The sequence below is a fragment of the Mandrillus leucophaeus genome, unplaced genomic scaffold (genome assembly GCF_000951045.1).
Source record: "Mandrillus leucophaeus isolate KB7577 unplaced genomic scaffold, Mleu.le_1.0 Scaffold448, whole genome shotgun sequence".
NCBI classification, from domain to species: domain Eukaryota; kingdom Metazoa; phylum Chordata; class Mammalia; order Primates; family Cercopithecidae; genus Mandrillus; species Mandrillus leucophaeus.
Window position 1 is genome coordinate 2176735 of NW_012104787.1, and position 21855 is coordinate 2198589.

A 21855-nucleotide genomic window follows, 5' to 3' on the forward strand; every position below is an offset into this window, starting at 1 on the left:
AAACCCCATCTCTACTAAAAATGCAAAAATTAGCTGGGCATGGTGGCGCACAACTATAATCCCAACTACTTGGGAAGTAAGGCAGAAGAATCTCTTGAACTGAGGAGGTGGACGTTGCAGTGAACCAGTGTCACTGCCACTGCACTCCAGCCTGGGCTACAGAATGAGACTCTGTTTCAAAAAAAAAAAAAAAAAAAAACTACCTAGACTGTGATGTCACTTGATTAAAATACAATATTAATAAAGATAGTGTCACAATTTCAGAACTAAACATGACCAATCATGTCAAAAATGCCTGGAACTGGTTGCAAGAAAGACTGAGTAATCATGGATGGCTCATGCCAAATCAAACTACTAAAAACCTCAGACACCTGATGTGGCCAAATGGTTCATCTTCATAAATGAAAACAAATTTTTATCACTTATAAATAGTAAAAAGTTACCTTATTTCTTACTCTAAAATGGGAACTAGTTATTTGTCTTAGATTAGCAAATAAGGAGGTATTATAATGCCCTCATAACTCACCAGCAATCATTTATTAGTACCCCAAAACGCAACAGTTGTCTCAAAGTAAGCCTTTTTGTAAAACTCTAATACATGGAGGGGGAAAAATGGCCACTCACTTCCTACATGTCTGCAGAGAAAGCTCTGGCTGACACTACTGATCTGAGCATGAGAACATGACTTAACAGTAAATTAATAAAAATTGAATGACTTATTTTTAAATCATTTTACTCTGTTTATACCACAGTCACATTTAAATTGGCAGAACTGCTCCCATGACAGACAAGACAGGGACCTGTCATGCAAGGAAAAGTGCAGGTTTTCACAAAGTTTGAGAAGTACCATGGTAACACAAGAATGGCTGCAGCAATTTCAGACAACAGCGCCAAGGTTTGCAAGAGGGTAGGAATGAAAGCTGCTCCACAGTAATTGGCCTGAGACCACTAATGCTTCCTAAGAGGTATTTCCTAATATGCTTGGTAAGCACAGCACGTGTAACACAGATGTAAATGGAGTAGGATAACACTTCAGAGTAAATTCTTTAAGTTCCTGGGCAGGTTTTACAGATCTCTTTCATCCATGATAAATGGTTGCTAAATTATGATTCTGCAAAAGTAATCCCATAAACAGACATCCAGGTAAATTTTACAACCAGTGAAATTCTTAGGCCAAAAAATAAATAGCCAGACAAATCAAACCTACACACTATGAATTAAGATGAAGCCAGTGTTAGGGTTTCTAAAAGAACCAGAACAGGAAAGATTATTCAAACAGAAGATCCTCATCCTTCTCTTCAGCTAGAAGATTAGCAGGCTCCAACACCTCTCCAGCTGCTCTCCTTTGTTCCAAATCCTTCTCAGATTTTTCCTTTAGAATCTTTTTCTTCTCCTGTATTTTCTTTAACCTGTAAAATACAGGTGGGGGTGCATTTTTTAAACACTTTCAATATTAAGTAGATTTGATTTTAGTTTTGTCACAAGGATAATAAACACCTATACCTAGAAAAAAAAAACTTGGTACTTTTACTAATTTCATTTTCAGTAATTTATTTATAACCCTTTTTTAAAAATACTAATTTTAAGCTAATAACTGGTTTAACCTGAGATAGAAGCCTTTTTTTTTTTTGAGACGGAATCTCACTCTGTCGCCCAGGGTGGAGTGTAGTGGCACAGTCTTGGCTCACTGCAACCTCCACCTCTGGATTCAAGCAATTCCTTGCCTCAGCCTCCCAAGTAGCTGGGATTACAGGTGCATGCCGCCACGCCTGGATAATTTTTTTTAAATTTTTAGTAGAGACAGGGGGTTTCACCATCTTGGCAAGGCTGGTCTTGAACTCCTGACCTTGTGATCCACCCACCTTGGCCTCCCAAAGTGCTGGGATTACATGTATGAGCCACCGAGCCTGGCCTAGAAGCCTTTAGTAGGTTAAATTTTGAAATCCATTCTCTAATGGAACAGATTTTGAGCATTCAGGCATTTTTTTTAAATTTTGGCTCAACACAACCCTGAGTATCATGGAAGGACAGAAACTAACCTTTGATAATTAAGATTATAAACCATAATTAGATGGTAACTCCAGATCTAAGACCTCCCATGTCTTTCCTAAATACACTTGCCTTCACCTACCTCCCATTTCTCTGAACTGAGTATACAGACCCCTGTATACCACTAGTTTAGTATTTATCGCTGTTGACTCTAAATGTTCATAATCAATTTATGGACATGCATAATTTCTCCCCAAGTGCTGTGCTAATTCTCTAATGGCGTGATTTATATACTATTTGGTAATGCCTCCAGGTGCTTTATACCTTCTCCTTAACATATTCAACATGAAATACATATTTGTTGAATAACAGCTGAATTCTAGTTTCTTCTCTCAGTTTTTATGTAGGAGACACCCAATCTAAATCATCATTTCATTTTAAAGAATAATCAGGGGCCGGGCGCAGTGGCTCAAGCCTGTAATCCCAGCACTTTGGGAGGCCGAAACGGGTGGATCACGAGGTCAGGAGATCGAGACCATCCTGGCTAACACGGTGAAACCCCGTCTCTACTAAAAAATACAAAAAACTAGCCGGGCGAGGTGGCAGGCACCTGTAGTCCCAGCTACTCCGGAGGCTGAGGCAGGAGAATGGCGTGAACCTGGGAGGCGGAGCTTGCAGTGAGCTGAGATCCAGCCACTGCACTCCAGCCTGGGCCACTCTGTCTCAAAAAAAAAAAAAAAAAAAGAATAATCAAGAGCCAGGCATAGTGGCTCATGCCTGTAATCCTAGCACTTTGGGAGGCCAAGGTGGGTGGACTACTTGAGGCCAGGAGTTTTGAGACCAGCCTGGCCAACATGGTGAAACCCCATCTCTACTAAAAGTACAAAAAAATTATCCAGGCATGGTGGCACATGAGCCAAGATCACCATTGCACTCCAGCCTGGGTGACAGAGCCAGACTCTGTCTCACACATACAAAAAAAAAATAATTAGAAAAAGAATAATTGAGTCTTGGCTGGTCCGAAGGTAGTGAGTTATCTCTATTATTCACAATCAGTTACAGATCAAACTCCTTGTTCTACTCTTTCCCCACTTTTCACTACTGCATTTGACTATCTTAAAACGTATATATTTTTTAAAATTAAGTCTAAATAGTTTCTCTGAAAGGCCTGAGTTTTTGGAAATGCCATGTTATAGGGACATGTAAAATTTGACAGATTTGCTTCCACAACTTTTGGTAATATTTCATGCTTCTTATTTATCAAAATAAAACACAAGCTGTGCTAATTCTAAAGAACATAAACCAACAAGTCATTCAGCAAATAGAGCCTTTGGAATATGGAAAACAAAAAATGATCAATAACTGCCAATTTCAACAAACCTATAGAACTCTTCTCGCTCTCTCTCATCCAGCTCTGTGATGATATAAGCAAGAGTACGTTCAATCCGGGGAATGATGACTAGAGTTAAAAAAAATAATAATATGTGTGAGAACTTCAAACCCCTTTTTTCAAATTATCAGTGCTCATTTGTATAACCAGTTATTTTTTCCTAATTGTAAAATTAATATGCATTTAATGCAGAGAACTTGGAAAATAAAAACACAAAATGGAGTATAATCCGAATATCCAAAAGAGTAACTACTGTAAACGTGTTGGTGTATACCCTTCTAGTATCTTTTCTATGCACAGATAACCTATGGGACCATAACAAATATAACACTGAATGTGCTGAATTCTATGAATATGTAACATTGAAGCACAGATGTTATTTTAAATATAGTAGCAATCAACTGTTAAAAAATTGAGGAGAGAGAATGCTCGATTTTGAGTTTATGTCATTAGGTTTGACTTTGCATAGAGTTTACCTATTCTGCTTCTAGAATGTGAACTCTGAGGGTGAGAACTATAAATTATCCTTTTTTTTTTTTTTGCTTCCACTTTCATGTACGAAGTCTGGCACTAGCAAGCAGTCAAAAAAGTTTTTTTAAAAATGAGATAACTTTCTCACTAACATTAATACAGCCCCAAGCAAAGGAATTTCTTTACTTCAAATTTTGCTTTCTTACTTAAAATTGAGTGTTTCTTTAACAAAAACTAAGTTTATTGAGCAAAAAGCACTGTCAACACTAAGCAGTCATATTTTTTAAACAGTGAAATAAAAGAGATGGAAAATAAGTGCATCAAATAGGAAAATTTTTTAGAAATCAAGGAGAATGGTTTATAGTGATTTAAAGTTAAATATTTAATGTACTCAAAAAGTTACATCACTCAACCATTAGAACTAAAGAAAACACTAAGGATCTTGAGAAATACTCCTTCCCTTAAATAACGGCATGAATAACTGGAAATGAAGAAAACATTCCATAATTTTTAAGTCACCACTTTCCTATGTGTGTAACTCCCGCAGATCATACAGGTACTTCTATCAGAACACTTCATAACACTTTTTTGTACTATGGACACACTTCTCTCTTTGCACTGCAGGCAGGGGCAGCATCTTACTCACCTTTCAGTCTTCAGTACAGTGCCTGAATTCTAGCAGTTTCACGACAAGTGGGGGGTATGGACAAGTGACAAAGCACCTCAGAGTACCTATACTCACCATGTTCAATGGCATTTACACGCCTGTTGGTTATCTTAATAGCTTCATCCAAAGTAACAAAAGAAGTCTAAAGTAAGAACAAATTAATAATGTAAGCACAAAGTCTTCTCAATCATTCCCTGATCACTTGACTCCACTAAGACTGCACTTATAGAAAACACTTGAGAACCAAGACAACTTCTTTTCAGCATGCTTAAAAAACAAAATTCTTACGCTAGGCGCTTGGCTCACACCTATGACCCCAACACTTTGGGAGGCTGAGGTGGGAGAATCATATGAAGCTGGGAGTTCAAGACCAGCCTGGGCAACGCAATGAGACCTTGCCTCTACAAGAAATAAATTTTAAAAATTAGCTGGGTGTAGTAGCATGCACCTGTAGTCCCAGCTACTTGGTAGTCTGCAGTGGGAGGATCGTTTGAGGCTGCAGTGAGCTATGACTGCCACTGTACTCCAGCTTGGGTGACAGAGTAAGACCCTGTCTCTTCACAACAAAACAAAAACAAAATTCTTGTGAGATTTCCAAAGGGCTAATGCTATTTCCATGCTATTGATAACCTACATGTCACATTTGGTAGGTTTTCAAATTAACCTGCCTGGGCAGGTTGAAAGATCTCATGATTCATGGTTTATATCCTGTCCCTGAGTAAGGAAATCTTGTTTCTCAGACTGTTGACATACTGATTAATATGCAACCTACTGACACTGAAAATGACACTGATTTGTTTCTGAATCATGAAGTTTTACTTCATGATTTACTTGCATGTAGAACATTTTAGCTTGTATTTGCAATCTGTAGCCAATGATTGTGACCTCTGTATTGTACTCTCCAATGAAAAGGACAACTCGGGTATGAGTCGTCCTCCCTTCTCCTAAACTTTCCCATAAAAGCCTTCCAACTTGTAGCAGACTCTAGAACACACGCAACTTTGTTGGTGTCTTTCCGGGTCAGTCCTCACATTTGGCTTTCAATAAACCTTTATCAAATCATTTCTGCTTCAACAGGCTTTACTTGAGTTGACACTATTATAATTTGTTTACTACCATCTCACCTAAATAACAACATAAAAATGACAAGAAAGAATCAAGCACTAATAACCTAGATATATACTAACTGGCCACACAGGGGAAAAAATGGCCTTCCATGCACAAAATGTTTATTTACATTTACATTTAAATCTAGTATCAACTTGCTGTTCTCACTTAGCAAAGAGTGAAACTGGGCTGGGTGAGGTGGCTCACACTTGTAATTCCAGCACTTTGGGAGGCTGAGATGGCAGGATTTCTTGAGACCAGGAGTTTGAGACCAGCCTGGGCAACATAGCAAGACCACATTTCAACTAAAAAATTCAAAAAAATTATCCAGACGAGGTGGCACAAACTTGTAGTCCCAGCTACTTGGGAGGCTGAGGCGGGAGGACTGCTTGAGCCCAGGAGATCCAGGCTGCAGTTAGCCAAGATCGTAACACTGCACTCCAGCTTGGGCAACAGAGCAAGACTTTGCCTCAAAGAAAAAAAACAAAAACAAAAAAAATAAGAGGGTACCATAGCACATACATTTTGTTAATAATAACAAGTAGGGGCCGGGTATGGTGGCTCATACCTATAATCCCAGGACTTTGGGAGGATGAGGCGGGCTGATTACTTGAGCCCAGGAGTTTGAGACCAGCCTGGATGACATGGTGAAACCCCATCTCTACAAAAAATACAAAAATTAGCTGGGTGTGATGCAGCATGCCTATAGTCCCAGCTACTCAGGAGGCTGAGGTGGGCGGATCACTTAAGCCCAGAAGGTTGAGGCTACAGTGAGCTGAGATTAAGCCACTGCACTCCAGCCTGGGTGACAGAGTGAGACCCCCATCTCGAAAAATAAATAATTTTTTAAATTAAAAAAAGTAGGGGCCAGGCACAGTGGCTCATGCCTGTAATCACAGCACTTTGGGAGGCCAAGGCGGGTGGATCGCCTGAGGTCAGGAGTTCGAGACCACCCTGACCAACATGGCGAAACCCCGTCTCTACTAAAAATACAAAAGTTAGCCAGGCATGGTGGCCCATGCCTGTAATCCCAGCTATTTGGAAGGCTGAGGCAGGAGAATCGCTTGAACCCAGGAGGCAGAGGTTTGCAGTGAGCCGAGGTCGCGCCATTGCACTCCAGTCTGGGCAACAAGATTAAAACTCCATCTCGAAAAAATAATAAATAAATTTTTAAAAGTAGGGACAATGGTACAAAAGCCATCACTTCAGAAATCAAAATATTATGTTTGTTTTACATAGGATCATGGGAACAGTTGAAAGTACAAAGCACCGTATATGCTGACTCAAGACCAGACTCTCCTCCACTTGACTGTTAGAAATCAAACTACAACAGTTCTCTAGGTCTTTTGCTACTTACCTGCAGCGAAGCTAGTTCCACCAGTAGTTCCACTGCTTTGGCATAATTCCTCTTTAATTTAGCCAACTGTTCCCCACCTCTGGCTAAACCAGTCAGTTCATAACCTGAAAGAACCAGTCAGACAACATTTGTAATTAGAGAGTAAATAATCTTCCCTATAAAATTTCCCAAAAGGAGATAATTCAGAATAATAACAAATATGGAAAGACAAATTCACTAATCTTCATTGAATGTAAACATGAAGTACCTATCTCACTTCCCAAACACTATAGGAGCATGCTACTAAATACAGTTTTCCACAAGAATACTATTCTAAATATAACTAGAAGCTTTTAACCAACCTTCACTTCACTAGCTTGATGCCCGTTATTCCCTTTGAAAATCATATTGCCTGATGCCCAGAGTACAATGACACTCTGTGAACAGGTGACTCTCTAGAATGCTCTACTTCTTTGTATGAAATGTACTTAATATTCTATATGATTTAATTAAATATTACATGAAACAAGGAAATATGAGTGCCAAAAGAAAGAATATTGTTTGTTTGTTTATGTATTTATTGAGATGGGGTCTCACTCTGCCACCCAGGCTGGAGTGCAGTGGCGCAATCTCAGCTCACTGTAAGCTCCACTTCTCAGGCTCAAGCAATCCCTCCACCTCAGCCTCCCGAGTAGCTGGGACCACAGGCGCATGCCACCAGGTCCAGCTAATTTTTGTAACTTTTTGGATAGAGACGGGGTTTCACCATGTTGCCCAAACTCCTGGGCTAAGGCAATCCGCCTGCCTCAGCCTCCCAAAGTGCTGGGATTACAGGTGTGAGCCACTGCGCCTAGCCAAGAATATTGTTTCTATCAAAAAAGTTAATACTTTACTTTAGAAAGAAAATATGCTGTCAAATTAGGAATGGAATGAATAAGACAGTTATTTAAAAAGTGGGAGTGGGCTATAAAAATCTAGAAAGAATCCGCATTCAGGTTGCATCCTAGTGTCTAAGATCTTATTTGACTTTAAAAAGACCCAAAATGGGAATTATAAGCAGTGCATTGTGGGTGTAGGATACGCAGAAAGACAACACAGAAGTCTAATCAGTGAATTCATACTCAAAAGGCCTTATATTTTTTAAATAGCAAATGATTCTACATTGATATATTTCCGATAAAATACTGAAATATTTTAAGATATGTACAGTGTTCTAGCATAAGACCTTTTTTTTTTTTTTTGAGACAAGGTTTTGCTCTGTTGCCCAGGCTGGAGTGCAGTCGCATGATCAGAACTCACTGCAACTACCTCCCCAGTTCAAGCAGTCCTCCCTCCTCAGCCCCCAAAGTAGCTGAAACTACAGACACATGCTACCACACCCGGCTGATTTTTTGTATTTTTTGTAGAGACGGGTATTTGCCTGCCTTAGCCTCCCAAAGTGCCAGGATTACAGGCATGCCATTGTGCCTGGCCTTAAGACCTTTTGATTAATTGATCAACTATTGTCCTCACTATATCAGATAAAAGGATTTCTAACTCAGGAACCTCTCAACATCTAGCACCATTTTCCAGAACTTAGTTCATTTAAAGAGGAAACAGGAAATCCCAGAGACACAAAGTAATATAAAAAGTTTCACACTTACTGTCAGTTCCTTCATGGTAATGTTCAAATACTGGCAAAGTAACACCTGTTAAACATAGAAGCATATATGGATTCACAAACCTTTAAGTTCTTTTTTTTGTTGTTGTTTTTGCCAAGGCTAGAGTGCAATGGCATGAGCTCACCTCACCGCAACCTCTGCCTCCCAGGTTCAAGCAATTCTCCTGCCTCAGCCTCCTGAGTAGGTGGGATTACAGGCATGTACCACCACACCCGGCTAATTTTGTATTTTTAGTAGAGACGAGGTTTCTCCGTCTGTTGGTAAGATGGGTCTCGAACTCCCGACCTCAGGTGATCAACCTCCCAAAATGCTGGGATTACAGGCATGAGCCACCGCGCCTGGCCTAAGTTCTGTTTCTTAATCACTGTTTTCTGTGTTTCTTTTTCAGCGAACTCAAAAATCAAGAGCTTAAGTCTGGAATTGTAATTTGTTTCAATTAATGAATTTAGGAACTTGCCTTCTTTTTTTTTTCTTTTTGAGACAGAGTCTCACTCTGTCGCCCAGGCTGCAGTGCGGTGGTGTGGTCTTCAGCTCACTGCAACCATCGCCTCCTGGGGTCAAGTGATTCTCCCACCTCAGCCTCCTAAGTAGTTGGGACAACAGGCACATACCACGCCCAGCTAATTTTCTTTTTTTTTTTTTAAGAGGAGTTTCGCTCTTGTTGCCTGGGCTGGAGTGCAATGGCACAATCTCAGCTCACCACAACCTCTGCCTCCTGGGTCCAAGTGATTCGCCTGCCCCAGCCTCTCGAGTAGCTGGGATTACAGGCATGTGCTACCACATCCGGCTAATTTTGTATTTTTAGTAGAGATGGAATTTCTCCATATTAGTCAGGCTGGTCTTGAACTCCCGACCTCAGGTGATCCGCCCACCTCGGCTTCCCAAAGTGCTGGGATTACAGGTGTGAGCCACCACGCCCAGCCTAATTTTTGTATTTTTTGGTATAGATGGGGTTTCACCATGTTAGCCAGGCTGGTCTTGAACTCCTGACTTCAAGTAATCCACCTGTCTCAGCTTCCCAAAGTGCTGGGATTACAGGTGTGAGCCACTATGCCTGACCTAATTTTTGTATTTTTTGGTAAAGATGGGGTTTCACCTTGGCCAGGCTGGTCTCAAACTCCTGACCTCAGGTGATCCACCCATCTCAGCCTCCCAAAGTGCTGGGATTACAGGTGTGAGCCACCACATCCAGCGGCACCTGCCTTATTTTTCATTTTTTATTTTTAGATGAAGTCTCACTCTGTCGCCCAGGATGGAGTGCAGTGGTGCGATCTCAGCTCACTGCAACCTCTGCTTCCTGGGTTCAAGCGATTCTCCTGCCTCAGCCTCCCAAGTAGCTGGGACTACAGGTGCATGCCACCACGCCCGGCTAATTTTTGTATTAGTACAGACGGGGTTTCACCATGTTGGCCAGGCTGGTCTCAAACTCCTTGACCTTATGATCCGCCCGCCTTGGCCTCCCAAAGTGCTGGGATTACAGACATGAGCCACCGTGCCTGGCTGGACCCTACCTTCTTAAGTGTTCACTTCTATACAAAAGTCAAATTATTTTCAGTAATTAGAAACCTGGTTGTTAATGATTTTAACATGTAAAGCCAATCAACTTGTTCTAAGTAGAAGGAAGAAACTAGGACATCAAGATCTTGCTGTATAAACATGTTAATTTTAAAATGTCACCTCTTTTCTCCCCAAAGAGTTTCTAAAAGGTTGAAACGTTACCTGCTACATTATCTTTCTTCGCTCGAATCTTCACTTGGGCTTTATTTACATTTTGGATAACTGTAGTGCTGCAGAAAAAGAGAAAGCCTTTATTTAGCAGACTCTTTAGAAATAAACCTCTAGGGACTCATTGGATAGTTTTACATTAAATGAGACCAAGAGTGAGATGTCACAATTAAGTATGTTTTGATAACTGTCCTCTTTCCAAAAAGGGAGAAACATCATTACTGCCAGAGGAGGGCCTCTGAAAGCAGAGAATGAACAATATTCAAAACATTAGCAGTAAGAAAACAACAAAGAATGATTTTAAAGTTCGTGGATTGCTTATGTTTTCAGTCAGAGGTGTGCCACATGGATGTAACCGTAAGAGTTCTTCTACTAGTGTAAGATGGAGAAAACTTCTTCCTAGGTTTCCCGTTGAATTGATTAAGCTGGCGTTCAGTTACTTTACCCTGGAAACATCTTGCATCTGGCTTTGTGTGACTTCTCAAATGTTACCAGAAAGTGCCTTCCTGGCAGGGTGCGATAGCTCACGCCTGTAATCCCGGCACTTTGGGAGGCCGAGGCAGGAGGATTGTTTGAGGCCAGGGGTTCAAAACCAGCCTGGGCAATGTGGCGAAACCCAAAAATACAAAAATTAGCCAGTCTCATAACCCAGTCTCAAAACAAAACGAAAATAAATATTATAGAAAGTGTCTTTCCCATAACCACCCTAAAACACTCACATACCACTTATACACTATTGATCTCCACCCTCTGCTAGAAAATTCAATGCAAGCTGTGATCTTGCCAGCACTGGCAAAAATTAAAGCCTACCACTTCAAAGGGCCTTATTAAGGCCCAAGAGCAGTGAAAGCTCCTAGATAATAGGCATCATGTCATTAGGAAAAGACTAAAATCAGAAACTTCTTGAAAACAACTTCTGCCTCTGCCCCTAATTAGCCAAGTGACCTCAGGAAGGCATTTAATTAAAACTGAGAATAACAGTGCTTGCCTTACCTATCTCACAGTGTTATTTGGAAAATTACATAACATATATAAATTGGCATAACACATTTGCAAGCTATTTTGTATGCTTTGTAAAGGATTTACTGATGTCACCAAAGCCATGAAGTTCATGCCTTTTAAATAATCCAATTCTCAAAAATTTATCCTAATAATTCAGTAGAAACAAAAATACATATGTGTAAAGATGTTCACTACACTTTCCCTAATATTCCAAAACCATGAGAATTAACCCAAATATCCAGCATTAGGAGAAAAAAAAAATACATCTTGAGAAAGATCATACAGCCATGTTGAAAATAAAGAAAAATGTTTATGATACAACGTTAAATGAAAATGGACGCTAAAATATTAAATATCCTGCGCCTGCAACTATGTAAGAATGCATGTGGAGGATGACAGTGCAGTTAAGGTGATGGGGTTAAAAGAATTCTTCCTTATTATTACTATATCATTTGTCCTTGATGGTTATTTCTAAATTAAAAAATGTTTTTTAAATGAAATGATGAGCCTGACATCACTTTGTTTTGTTTCAAAACACCCCGTTTAGTCTCCTTACCTGAAGTCACCTGCTGTGAACTTGGCTTCGGCTAGTGAAAAGGCAGCTTCTCTCATCACTTCGCCCATCAACATTTTAGTCTGGAAAAGCATAAATCAAGAGCAGATTCAATCAAGCCTTTTACAAGGAAAAATCCCATCATAATTATGTTCCTTTAATAACCATCAGTATTTTATGCTGGCTGTGCATGTAAATATTTGTTTGATAATGATAAAACAAATAGAAATTTCCAATTTTTAACAGTTTTGGTTACGATCACTAACAATATTACACAACTATGAGTTTTATAAAATTAAAACAGAATAAATGCACTGAAAAACAGAAAACTGAATCTTTACTGAAGGACCTAATTTATTACTGAATGGGTACAAGCTGATCTACTCAAACTAATCTCTTAAATTCACTGCAGTTGCAGTCAAAATCCTAATGCTGTATTAATTTTAAAGTACACCTGGAATATCTAATGTTTGAGAATATTCAATGATGTTTCAGAAATAGAAGAAAAAATGGGTCAGCTGGGTAGGGAGTTGGCTTCCCAGGTATTAAAAAGGTCAGCTACAATAAGGAAATATTAATACATCTGGTATGGGACAATTAAGTCAATGAAATAGACTAGAGGGTTCAGAAACAACCCCAGGTCAATATGGAAATTTAGTAAAGAAACCACTCAACTGTCTACACACTTACAAAATGATAAAGCTATCTACCTCACATCATACTGCCCCCAAAATTCAGACATAATTAAGATAAAGATTTAAAGAAAAAAACTGTAGAGTAACCAAAGAAAATGTGGTATAACATTTTTCCTAATTATTTTAGGTCTTTTCTAAGCCTTATGTGTAACTCAGAAGCTATATAAAGAAAAAGACTAACAGATTTGACCAAAGGAAAAAAAAATTTAACTTTTTTTTATTTTTCTTTTTATTTTTTGAGACAAGGTCTCACTTTGTTGCCTGGGCTAGAGTACAGTGGTGTAATCATAGCTCACTGCAGCTTCAAACTCCTAGGCTCAGGCAATCTTCCTGCCTCAGGCTCCCAAGTAGCTGGGACTACAGGTGCATGCCACCATACTCCACTAATTTTCTTCTTATTCTTATTATTATTATTTTTGTAGAGATAAGGTCTCACTATGTTGCCTAGGCTGGTCTCAAATTCCTGGGCTCAAACCATCCTCCCACCTCGGCCTCCCAAAGTGTTGGGATTACAGGCATGAGTCACCACACCTAGTATTAACTTTTTTTTTTTTTTAAGTTAAAAGATAAGAAAAGGCATGGAGAAAATACTTTTAACATTTTACACATTAGGCAGAATAGACATAGAACCTCTACCAAAGAAAAAAAAAAAAAAAGACATTTACCAAGAAAATCAAATTGCCAGTAAGCATGAAAAGTTCCTCAACTTCACAAATAATCAAAAGTAGTACAGGGCCAGGCACAGTGGCTAACGTCTATAATCCCAGTGCTTTGGAAGACTGAGGTGGAAGGATCACTTGAGCCCAGGTGTTTGAGATCACCCTGGGCAATAAAGCAAGACCCCATCTCCACAAAAACTAAAAAAATAAAAATAAAAACAGCACTCATAGAAAATACTTTTGTTAAGTACATACGGGTTTAAAAATAAAACACAAAAACTGTAAACTCAGCACTCTGGGAGGCCAAGACGGAAAGACTGTTGGAGCCCAGGAGTCAAAAAGACCAGCCTTGGCAACATAGTGAGACCTTGTCTCTACTAAAAAAAAAAAAAAAAAAGAGCTGAGAATGGTAGCATACACCTGTAGTTCCAGCTACTTGAGAGGCTGAGGTGGGAAGATCACTGGAGCCCAGTTTGAGGCTGTAGAGTAAGACCCAGTCTCAAGAAAAAAAAAAAAAAAAAAGAAAAGAAAAAAAAGAAAATGTCATGCCATGCAGTAGTACATGCTACAATAAATTAAAATAAGGAATTGTGAGAGAAGCAAACGTGGTATTCACTTTAGATTGGGTGAACAGGAATAGCTTCTCTTAAGAGACTAGAACAGCCAAAGGATCCAGTTATAAGTTCTGGGGAAACAGTATTTCAGGCAGGAAAAAGAGCTAATGAAAAGTACCTGGAAGACCTTAGGAAGAACGCTCTAAATGAGGTAAGAGAGGCAGGCAGCGGGCCAATCAGATCAAGTGGAGCTTTACATGCAACACTGAAGAGTTTGGATTTTATTAAATGAACTATTTGATATTTGACACTTGTTAAACTTATAATGATATTTTTACTTTTGAAATAAAAAATTTAATTAAAATAACCAAAAAAAAATGCTAAGGGCCATGCTGGATTTTCCCAAAATGAACACTATTCTAAGTTCATTCTACCTCTATTATCTTCTTTAGGATCTGTCGAAATCGAAGAGTTAAGGCATCAGATTTTTTCTTCAGGAGGTTTCGACCTGTCTGTGCTCCCTTTAAACGAGCCTTCATGATAGTCTGTGCCCTATATAAACATAAACAAAGTTAAAGACATCTATTTTCATTGTTTAAAAGACAAAAAACCTCCCCACCAGTGTTAAAATTATCCTTTATCCTTTGATGTGATGAGAGTGAGAATATATAGAGAATTTGTAGCTGACAGGTTTAACTGATGCTATGGCTTGAATATGTCCCCAATCTTCATGTGTTGGAAACAATCTCCAATGCAACAATGTTGAGAGGTGGGACTGTTAAGAGATGACTGGGTCACATGGGATCTGACCTCCATGAGTGGATTAATGTCATTATGGTAAGACTGGATTCCATATTGCAGGAGTGGGTTGGTTATAAATGTGAGTGCAGCTGGGCACACCTGTAATCCCAGCTACAGGTGTAAGTGGGAGGATCCCTTGAGCCCAGGAGTCCAAGTCCAGCATGGGTAAAAATAGTAGCAAGACTCCATTTTTGTTTTTTGTTTTTTGTTTTTTTTTGAGACTGAGTCTCACTGTGAAGCCCAGGCTGGACGCAATGGCGCGATCTTGACTCACTGCAACCTCCACCTCCCAGGTTCAAGCGATTCTCCTGCCCCAGCCTCCCAAGTAGCTGGAACTACAGACGTGTGCCACCAAGTCCAGCTAATTTTTTTGTATTTTTAGTAGAGACAGGGTTTCACCATATTGACCAGGCTGATCTCGAATTCCTGACTTTAAGTGATCTTCCCACCTCAGCCTCCCAAAGTACTGGGATTACAGGCATGAGCCACCACACCCGGTCCGACTCCTTATTTTTTGAGACAGGGTCTTGCTCTGTCACCCAGGCTGGATTGCAGTGGTGTGATCATAGCTCGCTGCAGCCTCTAACTCCTGGTCTCATGCAATCCTCCAGCCTCAGCTTCCCAAAGTGCTGGGATTATGGGCATGAACCACTGCACCTGACCCTGTCCCTTTGGAAGGAAATAAAAAGGCATGTGTGACCCTTTCTTGATCTCTCTCTCACCCTCTTGCCTTCTGCCATGGGATGACACAGCAAGAAGGCCCTCACTCTTCTCAGCCTCCAGAACCATGAACCAAATAAATTTTTTTTTCTTTATAAATTACCCAGTCTCAAGTATTGTTATAGCAGCAGAAAATGGACTAAGACAACTGGTTTTTCAATAATGTAGATTTCTACCATCAGTGTTCCATAAATGAAAAGTTTATTAATTTACAACAGAAACAATTTTAGAATCAATATCTGGAATATTTATTAAATCACAATAAACATTATCAGGAGCCTTATTTTATGATGCCAACATATTTTAAATACTTATCTGATTTGCAAGTTAAAATAATATCTACATTTTAGTTTCCATTGGAGGTATATTAGGGATTTAAAAATCTATCCACTAATATATATCAAAATTTTAAACGCAATTATTTTCAAGACCAACAATTCCACTTTGAGGAATTTATCCTACAAATTTATCCCCACATGTGTACAAAAACATGTGCAAGGTTTAAAAGATGGGTACTCCAGCATTATAGTAATAGCAAAAGGGAGAAACAAGCTAAATGCTAAATACATCATAGTTCACCTACCATGGAATGATATACAGTCATTAAAAAAGACGAAGGTATATAGGCATGTGCTGTCTATATTACAGTCTTATGCAAAGTAAGGAAAAAATGTGCTTATATAGATGCAGAGAATAGTTCTAGAAAGGATTCAGAAAAACTGGCAAGAGTTACCTTTGATAAATGGGACTGGATGAAAAATATGGATTTACTTTTTACTACTATATTCTTTTGTACATTTTGCATTTTATTTTTATTTTATTATTATTATTATTTTTTTCAGGCGGAGTTTCGCTCTTGTTGCCCAGGCTGGAGGGTGCAATGGCGGGATCTCGGCTCACAAAACCTCCGCCTCCTGGGTTCAAGCGATTCTCCTGCCTCAGCATCCCAAGTAGCTGGGATTACAGGCATGTGCCACCATGCCTGGCTAATTTTGTGTTTTTAGTAGAGACGGGGTTTCTCCAAGTTGGTCAGGCTGGTATCGAACTCCTGACCTCAGGTGATCCGCCCACCTTGGCCTCCCAAAGTGCTGGGATTACAGGTATGAGCCACTGCACCTGGCCTGCATTTTTTATACCACAATAATTTACCACATTTTCTATTAAAAGTGTGGTATTAACATGTTTTGAGATCATCAAGATCCTAACACCAATCATTTTATTAATTTGTAAAAGACTCTAGGTAATAAATGACATATATAAGATTCCTGAGAAGTGACAAGCTAAATTTACACTGAAGTCGCCTCACTTCCTTGTTTCAATTTTTTTCCCCATCAGAAGCCCCAATACTAAAGTCAAGCAGAAACTGACATTTCTGTTCTTGCTGCCATATGCCAGATAAAATTTAATAATGAAAAAAAGTAGAGCCCAGTTTGAGGCTGTAGAGTAAGACCCTGTCTCAAAAAAAAAAAGAAAAAAAAGAAAGAAAAGAAAAAAAATGTCATGCCATGCAGTAGCACATGCTACAATAAAATTAAAATAAGGAATTGTGAGAGAAGCAAACATGGTGTTCACTTTAGATTGGGTGATCAGGAACAGCCTCTCTTAAGAGACTAGAATAGCCAAAGGAGCCAGTTATAAGTTCTGGGGAAAGAATATTTCAGGCAGGAAAAAGAGCTAATGAAAAGTACCTGGAGGACCTTAGGAAGAATGCTCTAAATAAGGTAAGTGGTACAGTGGCTTATGCCTGTAATCAGCACTTTGGGAGGCTGAGGTGGGTAGATTGCTTGAGTCCAGGAGTTCAAGGCCAGCCTGGGCAACATGGTGAAACCTGTCTCTACAAAAAAAAATACCAAAATTACCTGGGCATGGTAGGGCACACCTGTAGTCCCAGATACAAAGAAGACTGAGGTGAGAGGACTGATTGAGCCCAGGAGGTCGAGGCTGCAGTGAGCTCTGATCACGCCACTGCACTGTAGCCTGGACAACAGAGCAAGACTCGGTCTCAAAAAAACAAGTGTTTGGGTAATAAAATTCAACAACAGATTGTATAACCTAGACACAGTATAACCTAACCTAGACAAAGTGATTTAAGGGGATATATTTTCATACGACTGGTGTTTTAAAATCGCATGTACTAATAAACCAGGTGCAGTGGCTCACACCTATAATACCAACACTTTGGGAGGCCGAGGCAGGTGGATAACTTGAGGTCAGGAGTTTGAGACCAGCCTGGCCAACATAGTGAAACCCCATCTCTACCAAACAAATACAAAAATTAGCCAGGTATGGTGCCGCATCCCTGTGGTCCCGGCTACTTGGGAGTCTGAGGCACAAAAATCACTTGAACCCGGCAGGCAGAGGTTGCAGCGAGCCAAGATCAGGTCACTGCACTCCAGCCTGGGTGACAGAGTGAAATCCTGTCTCAAAACAACAACAACACACACACACACACACACACACACCCCATTTGGCCAAATTCTTAGATTATACTGGAATCTTTTACCATAGGGCTAAGATCACTAAGACAATTCTATAGCTGAAAGGGACTTTAGACATTAACTTAAAGATTAGAAAAATGAGGCTTAGAAAAGTAAAACAACTTTCTCAAAGTTACTTAGTGAAGAAAAAGCAGGGCAGGAACCTGAACCAGACTTTTGATTCCACTGACTTTCCCAATGCTCAAACTAAGGCTCCAACCTAGGTTCACTGTACCCCAACCGTGTGCCTCCCCTTAAAAACAACAATTATCACTGGCTCACTCTGCACTGACTGGCCTCATAAGAGATCTTATCAAGTGAAGCTGGTTTAGTTTCCAGCCTGAGCAGGAGCTATCCAGCCCAATGTGTGCATTTAACATACTGTATTGTTGACAGTAAATACTAGAACTCGGGCTCAAAGAGCTGGATCAAATTTAAGTCAAATTGTAGTACTGCATCTAGCAGTCAGTTTATAGTAAAAGGTAAACTGGTTGATAAAATTGAATTTACCATGTTAATTTTAATTTCCTCCTAGGGAATGGTATCTCTGTGAAATGGGCAATTTTAATTCCTGAAACTCTAAGGGCAGCTTGCACACTGACAGCTAATATGTAGCAGAACCTGGATTTAATGGACTTCTGTTGACTCCAAATTTTTCATGCGTCTTCTACTTCCACTCTAAAATTGTTTTGCTTTCTGTGGTACCAAAGTGGGTGAAAGTAACATCACAGAATAATACTGTTGTTGAATGGAACTGTCTGTGAAACAAGCTGCCAATGTTTTCTAGCCTACGGCTTTTAAAACTTGCTCCTTTGTTTCAGAGCTGCTCAGTCCTACTCAAACAGTTTGACCTTTAGCTAGGATGATGACTTTTCTTCCAGCTGAATCAAAGACATCTGACTACATGACAAAAAGCCTGCTGCCAGCCATGGGGAAAATACTTAGAGATTATTTCCTGCACCTGATTTTCCTCTCAATCAGCAAGCTGAGAGCTTTCAAATAGTAGTTTTCACCTTCATGAGCCTATTATTTTTCTTACCTAAGCCCAAAGACGTCTATTTTTGCCTCTTAGTCTCAAAGTAAAAGTTCCAAAGTAAAAACAAAAAGTTATTCTGACTGCTGTCAAAGATAAACACAGCCAGACATTCGTTAAAGCAATGAAAACAGATTTTATTCAGTAAACCACTGATAGCAGGGGAAAGAGCTGAGCTCAATTCTGGTTTGTGCAGAGTGACTGGCCATTTTAAAAAGAAAGTAAGGGAGTGGCAGGAAGCCAGCCACAAGTAGAGTCAGAGAAGAGAAACTTAAAGGGTTGGTCAGTGTAAACGCAATGCTACCTGGCAATTAGTAAGTTATTGTTCTATCCTCCCACACAGACTGGGAGACAAAGGCCCTATCCGTCCTGATGATTACATTTCAAAGAAATGGCTAAGATACTTGAAGGGACACCAGAGTTGGAAGAGATAACATATTCACAATTGTAAGCCTGTTTTTCGTAAATGCTCTAAAAAAGGAAGGACAGGGGTCTGTCAATTAGGTGTTGACTAGAACAAACAGTAAATTCTCCTCCTAGCTTTGAGCTTTTTCAGGCAGGCATTTTAATGGGGGGGGGGGGGCTGGGGTCACCCTTGGGGCAGGTTTTACGCTGCTAGAAGATAAACTAGCGTCGGTGTCTCTCAGTGCGTAAGTTTTGACTGAGTCATCACGTGCTAGGAGTTCTGCAGTTGCCACTAACCCGGGATAGTCCCCATCTTTATTTCCCCACAACTAGCTTGCTGCCTACTTAGTGCAAACAGCTATTAGAAAGTCAATAGGTGAAGGTAAAAAATTTAAAAACTTCATTTCATTAAGAGATATGTAGTCACCCTGGCAGAGACAAATCTGGGCTTCAGGTTTGAATGTGACTTTTATTTTAAGCGTCCTCAGATTCTCTCAGAGAAAGGACAGAAAGAGGAAAAACAACAAAACACCCCCACAGAGATAGGACCACAATAAAAGGATCTAAATGTCAGGGTTAAAACTGATTTTCTGCTTCCTCACTGTAAAGAAAAAGGGAAAGCCAGGCGCGGTGGCTCCCACCTATAATCCCAGCCGCCAGGGAGGCTGAGGCGGGAGGATCGCTTGAGCCCAGGAGTTTGAGGCTGCAGTGAGCTATGATCACAGCACTGCACTTCAGCCTGGGAGACAGAGCGAGACCCTGTCTCTTATTAAAACAAACAACAAACTAAATAAATAAAAATAAACAGGATGAGGAGGAGAAAGGGAGCGAGTTGTTGGGCACATTTGAGAAAACGTCAAAATTTTCTTTACAAACTAGCCAAAAACCTACAGTGATATGACACTTTCCTGACAAAGAATTCAGGCCCCAAAAGAAAGGTAGCCCACAACTGAGCGTATTCCCAAGCATGAGTTCTTTCAAGAAATATTTTTTTGTGGACCTTCTATGGATTGTTAAGACATTCTTTCATCCTGGAGAGAGCCCACAGTCTAGTGGGAGAGAAAGACACATAAACAAATATCTACTTTACAATGTGATGACTGGTATTAACACAGGTCTTAACAAGGTGCAGCGGTGAGAGAGCAAAAGCTGTGCCTCAGAAACACAGGGATAGCCTCTCACAGCCGGTGACATTTGGTGGGATCTTGGAAAATGAGTAAGGGGATCCAAGATCGAATCCGAGGACTATGCTAAGGCGATTCGATTCCATCCCCACTTTGGCTTAGGGACCTCTTCTATATCCTCAGTAAACGTCCCTTCTCAGAGCATTTATTAAAACCTCCTTGGCCTTTCCAGACGAATGTCTGGCTACATAAACTGTGAGCTCTGTGAGGGCAGAGGTGGCGACGGTTCAGTTATATAAATCCAGTGCCCGGCTCAGTAAGGGTATGTGGAATGGATGAATCCATTAATGAATAAAGACAGCGGGCCTCCACAAAAGCCCGCCGGCCGGGCGCCTTTTCCTACTGGCTGGGATCGCTTCATCCAGCCTGATTCACTCAGGAGGAATGTGCGAAGAGGCCGTCACGAAGCCTCGCCCTAGACTCAAGAAAAGAGCCTGGGAAAAGCTCAAGAAACAAGGACCCTCACTGTGGCCCAGGGTCTGAAGGGATCGCGCTCTGGGTTCCTAACCCTGTGAAAGCGGCTCATCCCATTCCTTTACTTACATTCGCGAGGGAAAGATTTCAATTCGGTCTTTGCCCGACATTCTGACGATAACTGTTCGGCTCGGGTCCCCGGCCGGGCAACCGAGGCTACAACAGCTCCAGAACTGGCCTCCACAGTGACTTCCTCTACAGGAGTCAGCTGGTTGTGTCACTTGACCCCTCTCGTTGCTAAGCAGCAGCAGGGACACCCATTTTGACTTCCGCTTCCGGTTGTCAAGAGGAGGAAGGGGGAGGACAGAACAGAGGCGTTGCCCGGATGTCTAGGCGCGCGCACCGCGGAACCATCCCTCAATTCCGGTTCGCCTCCCAACCCCTCCCCATCCAGCTTCCCTGAGGCTGCGCAATACGCGGCACGTGCCAGGCCAAAGACTAGGAGCGAAGCGTGCACGCCTTGTTTCTCTCCAGCTGTCGTCTCTGGTCACAGCGCCATCTCATGGTTAGCTGAAACTGTGAACGAGGATACATTCTTCAGGGGCAAGGAATCAGAGTCCTATGTCTTTCTCGCGCCTTGAATGTTACTTAGCTAAAGCTAAGATAGCGAGAAACCGTACTTTTCGGGTCCTTCCATGATCTACATTCGTCCTTGTTCTCGGAGGACCCAGACTCTATGGTTAATGATGAAGAGGTGGTCTCTATTCGTTCAACGCTTGCGCAATACGAGGAGGTTCCGCATGCGCAGTCGGGTGACCGAAGCGCACGCTGAGGAGGATCGGCGGCCGGTGAGGGAGAAGCAAGTCTGGTCCCTCTGATTAAAGAAGGCGGCTCTGGTCTCCACTGCGGGAATCACACACATACCTCAGGTGACTAATCCCAAGCTCGGTTTCTCCAAGAACTCACTTTGGTTTGTGTCCAGTGACATGGGTGTTCGAGAGCGGGTAGGCCC

General features: G+C 40.8%; 2 protein-coding genes across 2 annotated transcripts in view; one reads left to right on the forward strand and one right to left on the reverse strand.

Moving 5' to 3' along the window:
- Window positions 1–518: 518 nt before the first annotated feature.
- On the reverse strand, window positions 519–21563 carry ATP6V1D (ATPase, H+ transporting, lysosomal 34kDa, V1 subunit D). Its single transcript, XM_011994236.1, has 9 exons — window positions 20973–21563; window positions 14244–14361; window positions 11905–11984; window positions 10341–10408; window positions 8604–8648; window positions 6982–7085; window positions 4593–4659; window positions 3370–3448; window positions 519–1409 (listed from the first exon to the last, which is right to left on the reverse strand). Exons 1-9 carry the CDS (start codon window positions 21011–21013, stop codon window positions 1268–1270), a joined length of 744 nt encoding a protein of 247 aa, XP_011849626.1. The 5' UTR covers window positions 21014–21563; the 3' UTR covers window positions 519–1267.
- The window catches only part of EIF2S1 (eukaryotic translation initiation factor 2, subunit 1 alpha, 35kDa), a 28244-nt gene continuing 27440 nt past the window's right edge, over window positions 21052–21855 (forward strand). Inside the window, exon 1 of the mRNA XM_011994234.1 lies at window positions 21052–21772. The gene's annotated coding sequence lies outside the window, so the exon portion shown is untranslated. The remainder of the gene's footprint in view (window positions 21773–21855) is intronic.

What these genes read in the sequence shown, in the direction of transcription:
- ATP6V1D (XM_011994236.1), bottom strand. Translation starts at nt 21,013, where the DNA reads ATGTCGGGCAAAGACCGAATTGAAATCTTTCCCTCGCGAAT. An exon ending in TTACCATGAAGGAACTGACA is followed by an intron (nt 7,086 to 8,603) that starts GTAAGTGTGAAA and finishes TGGTTCTTTCAG; the next exon opens with GTTATGAACTGACTGGTTTA. An exon ending in GAGCGAGAAGAGTTCTATAG is followed by an intron (nt 1,410 to 3,369) that starts GTTTGTTGAAAT and finishes TGTATTTTACAG; the next exon opens with GTTAAAGAAAATACAGGAGA.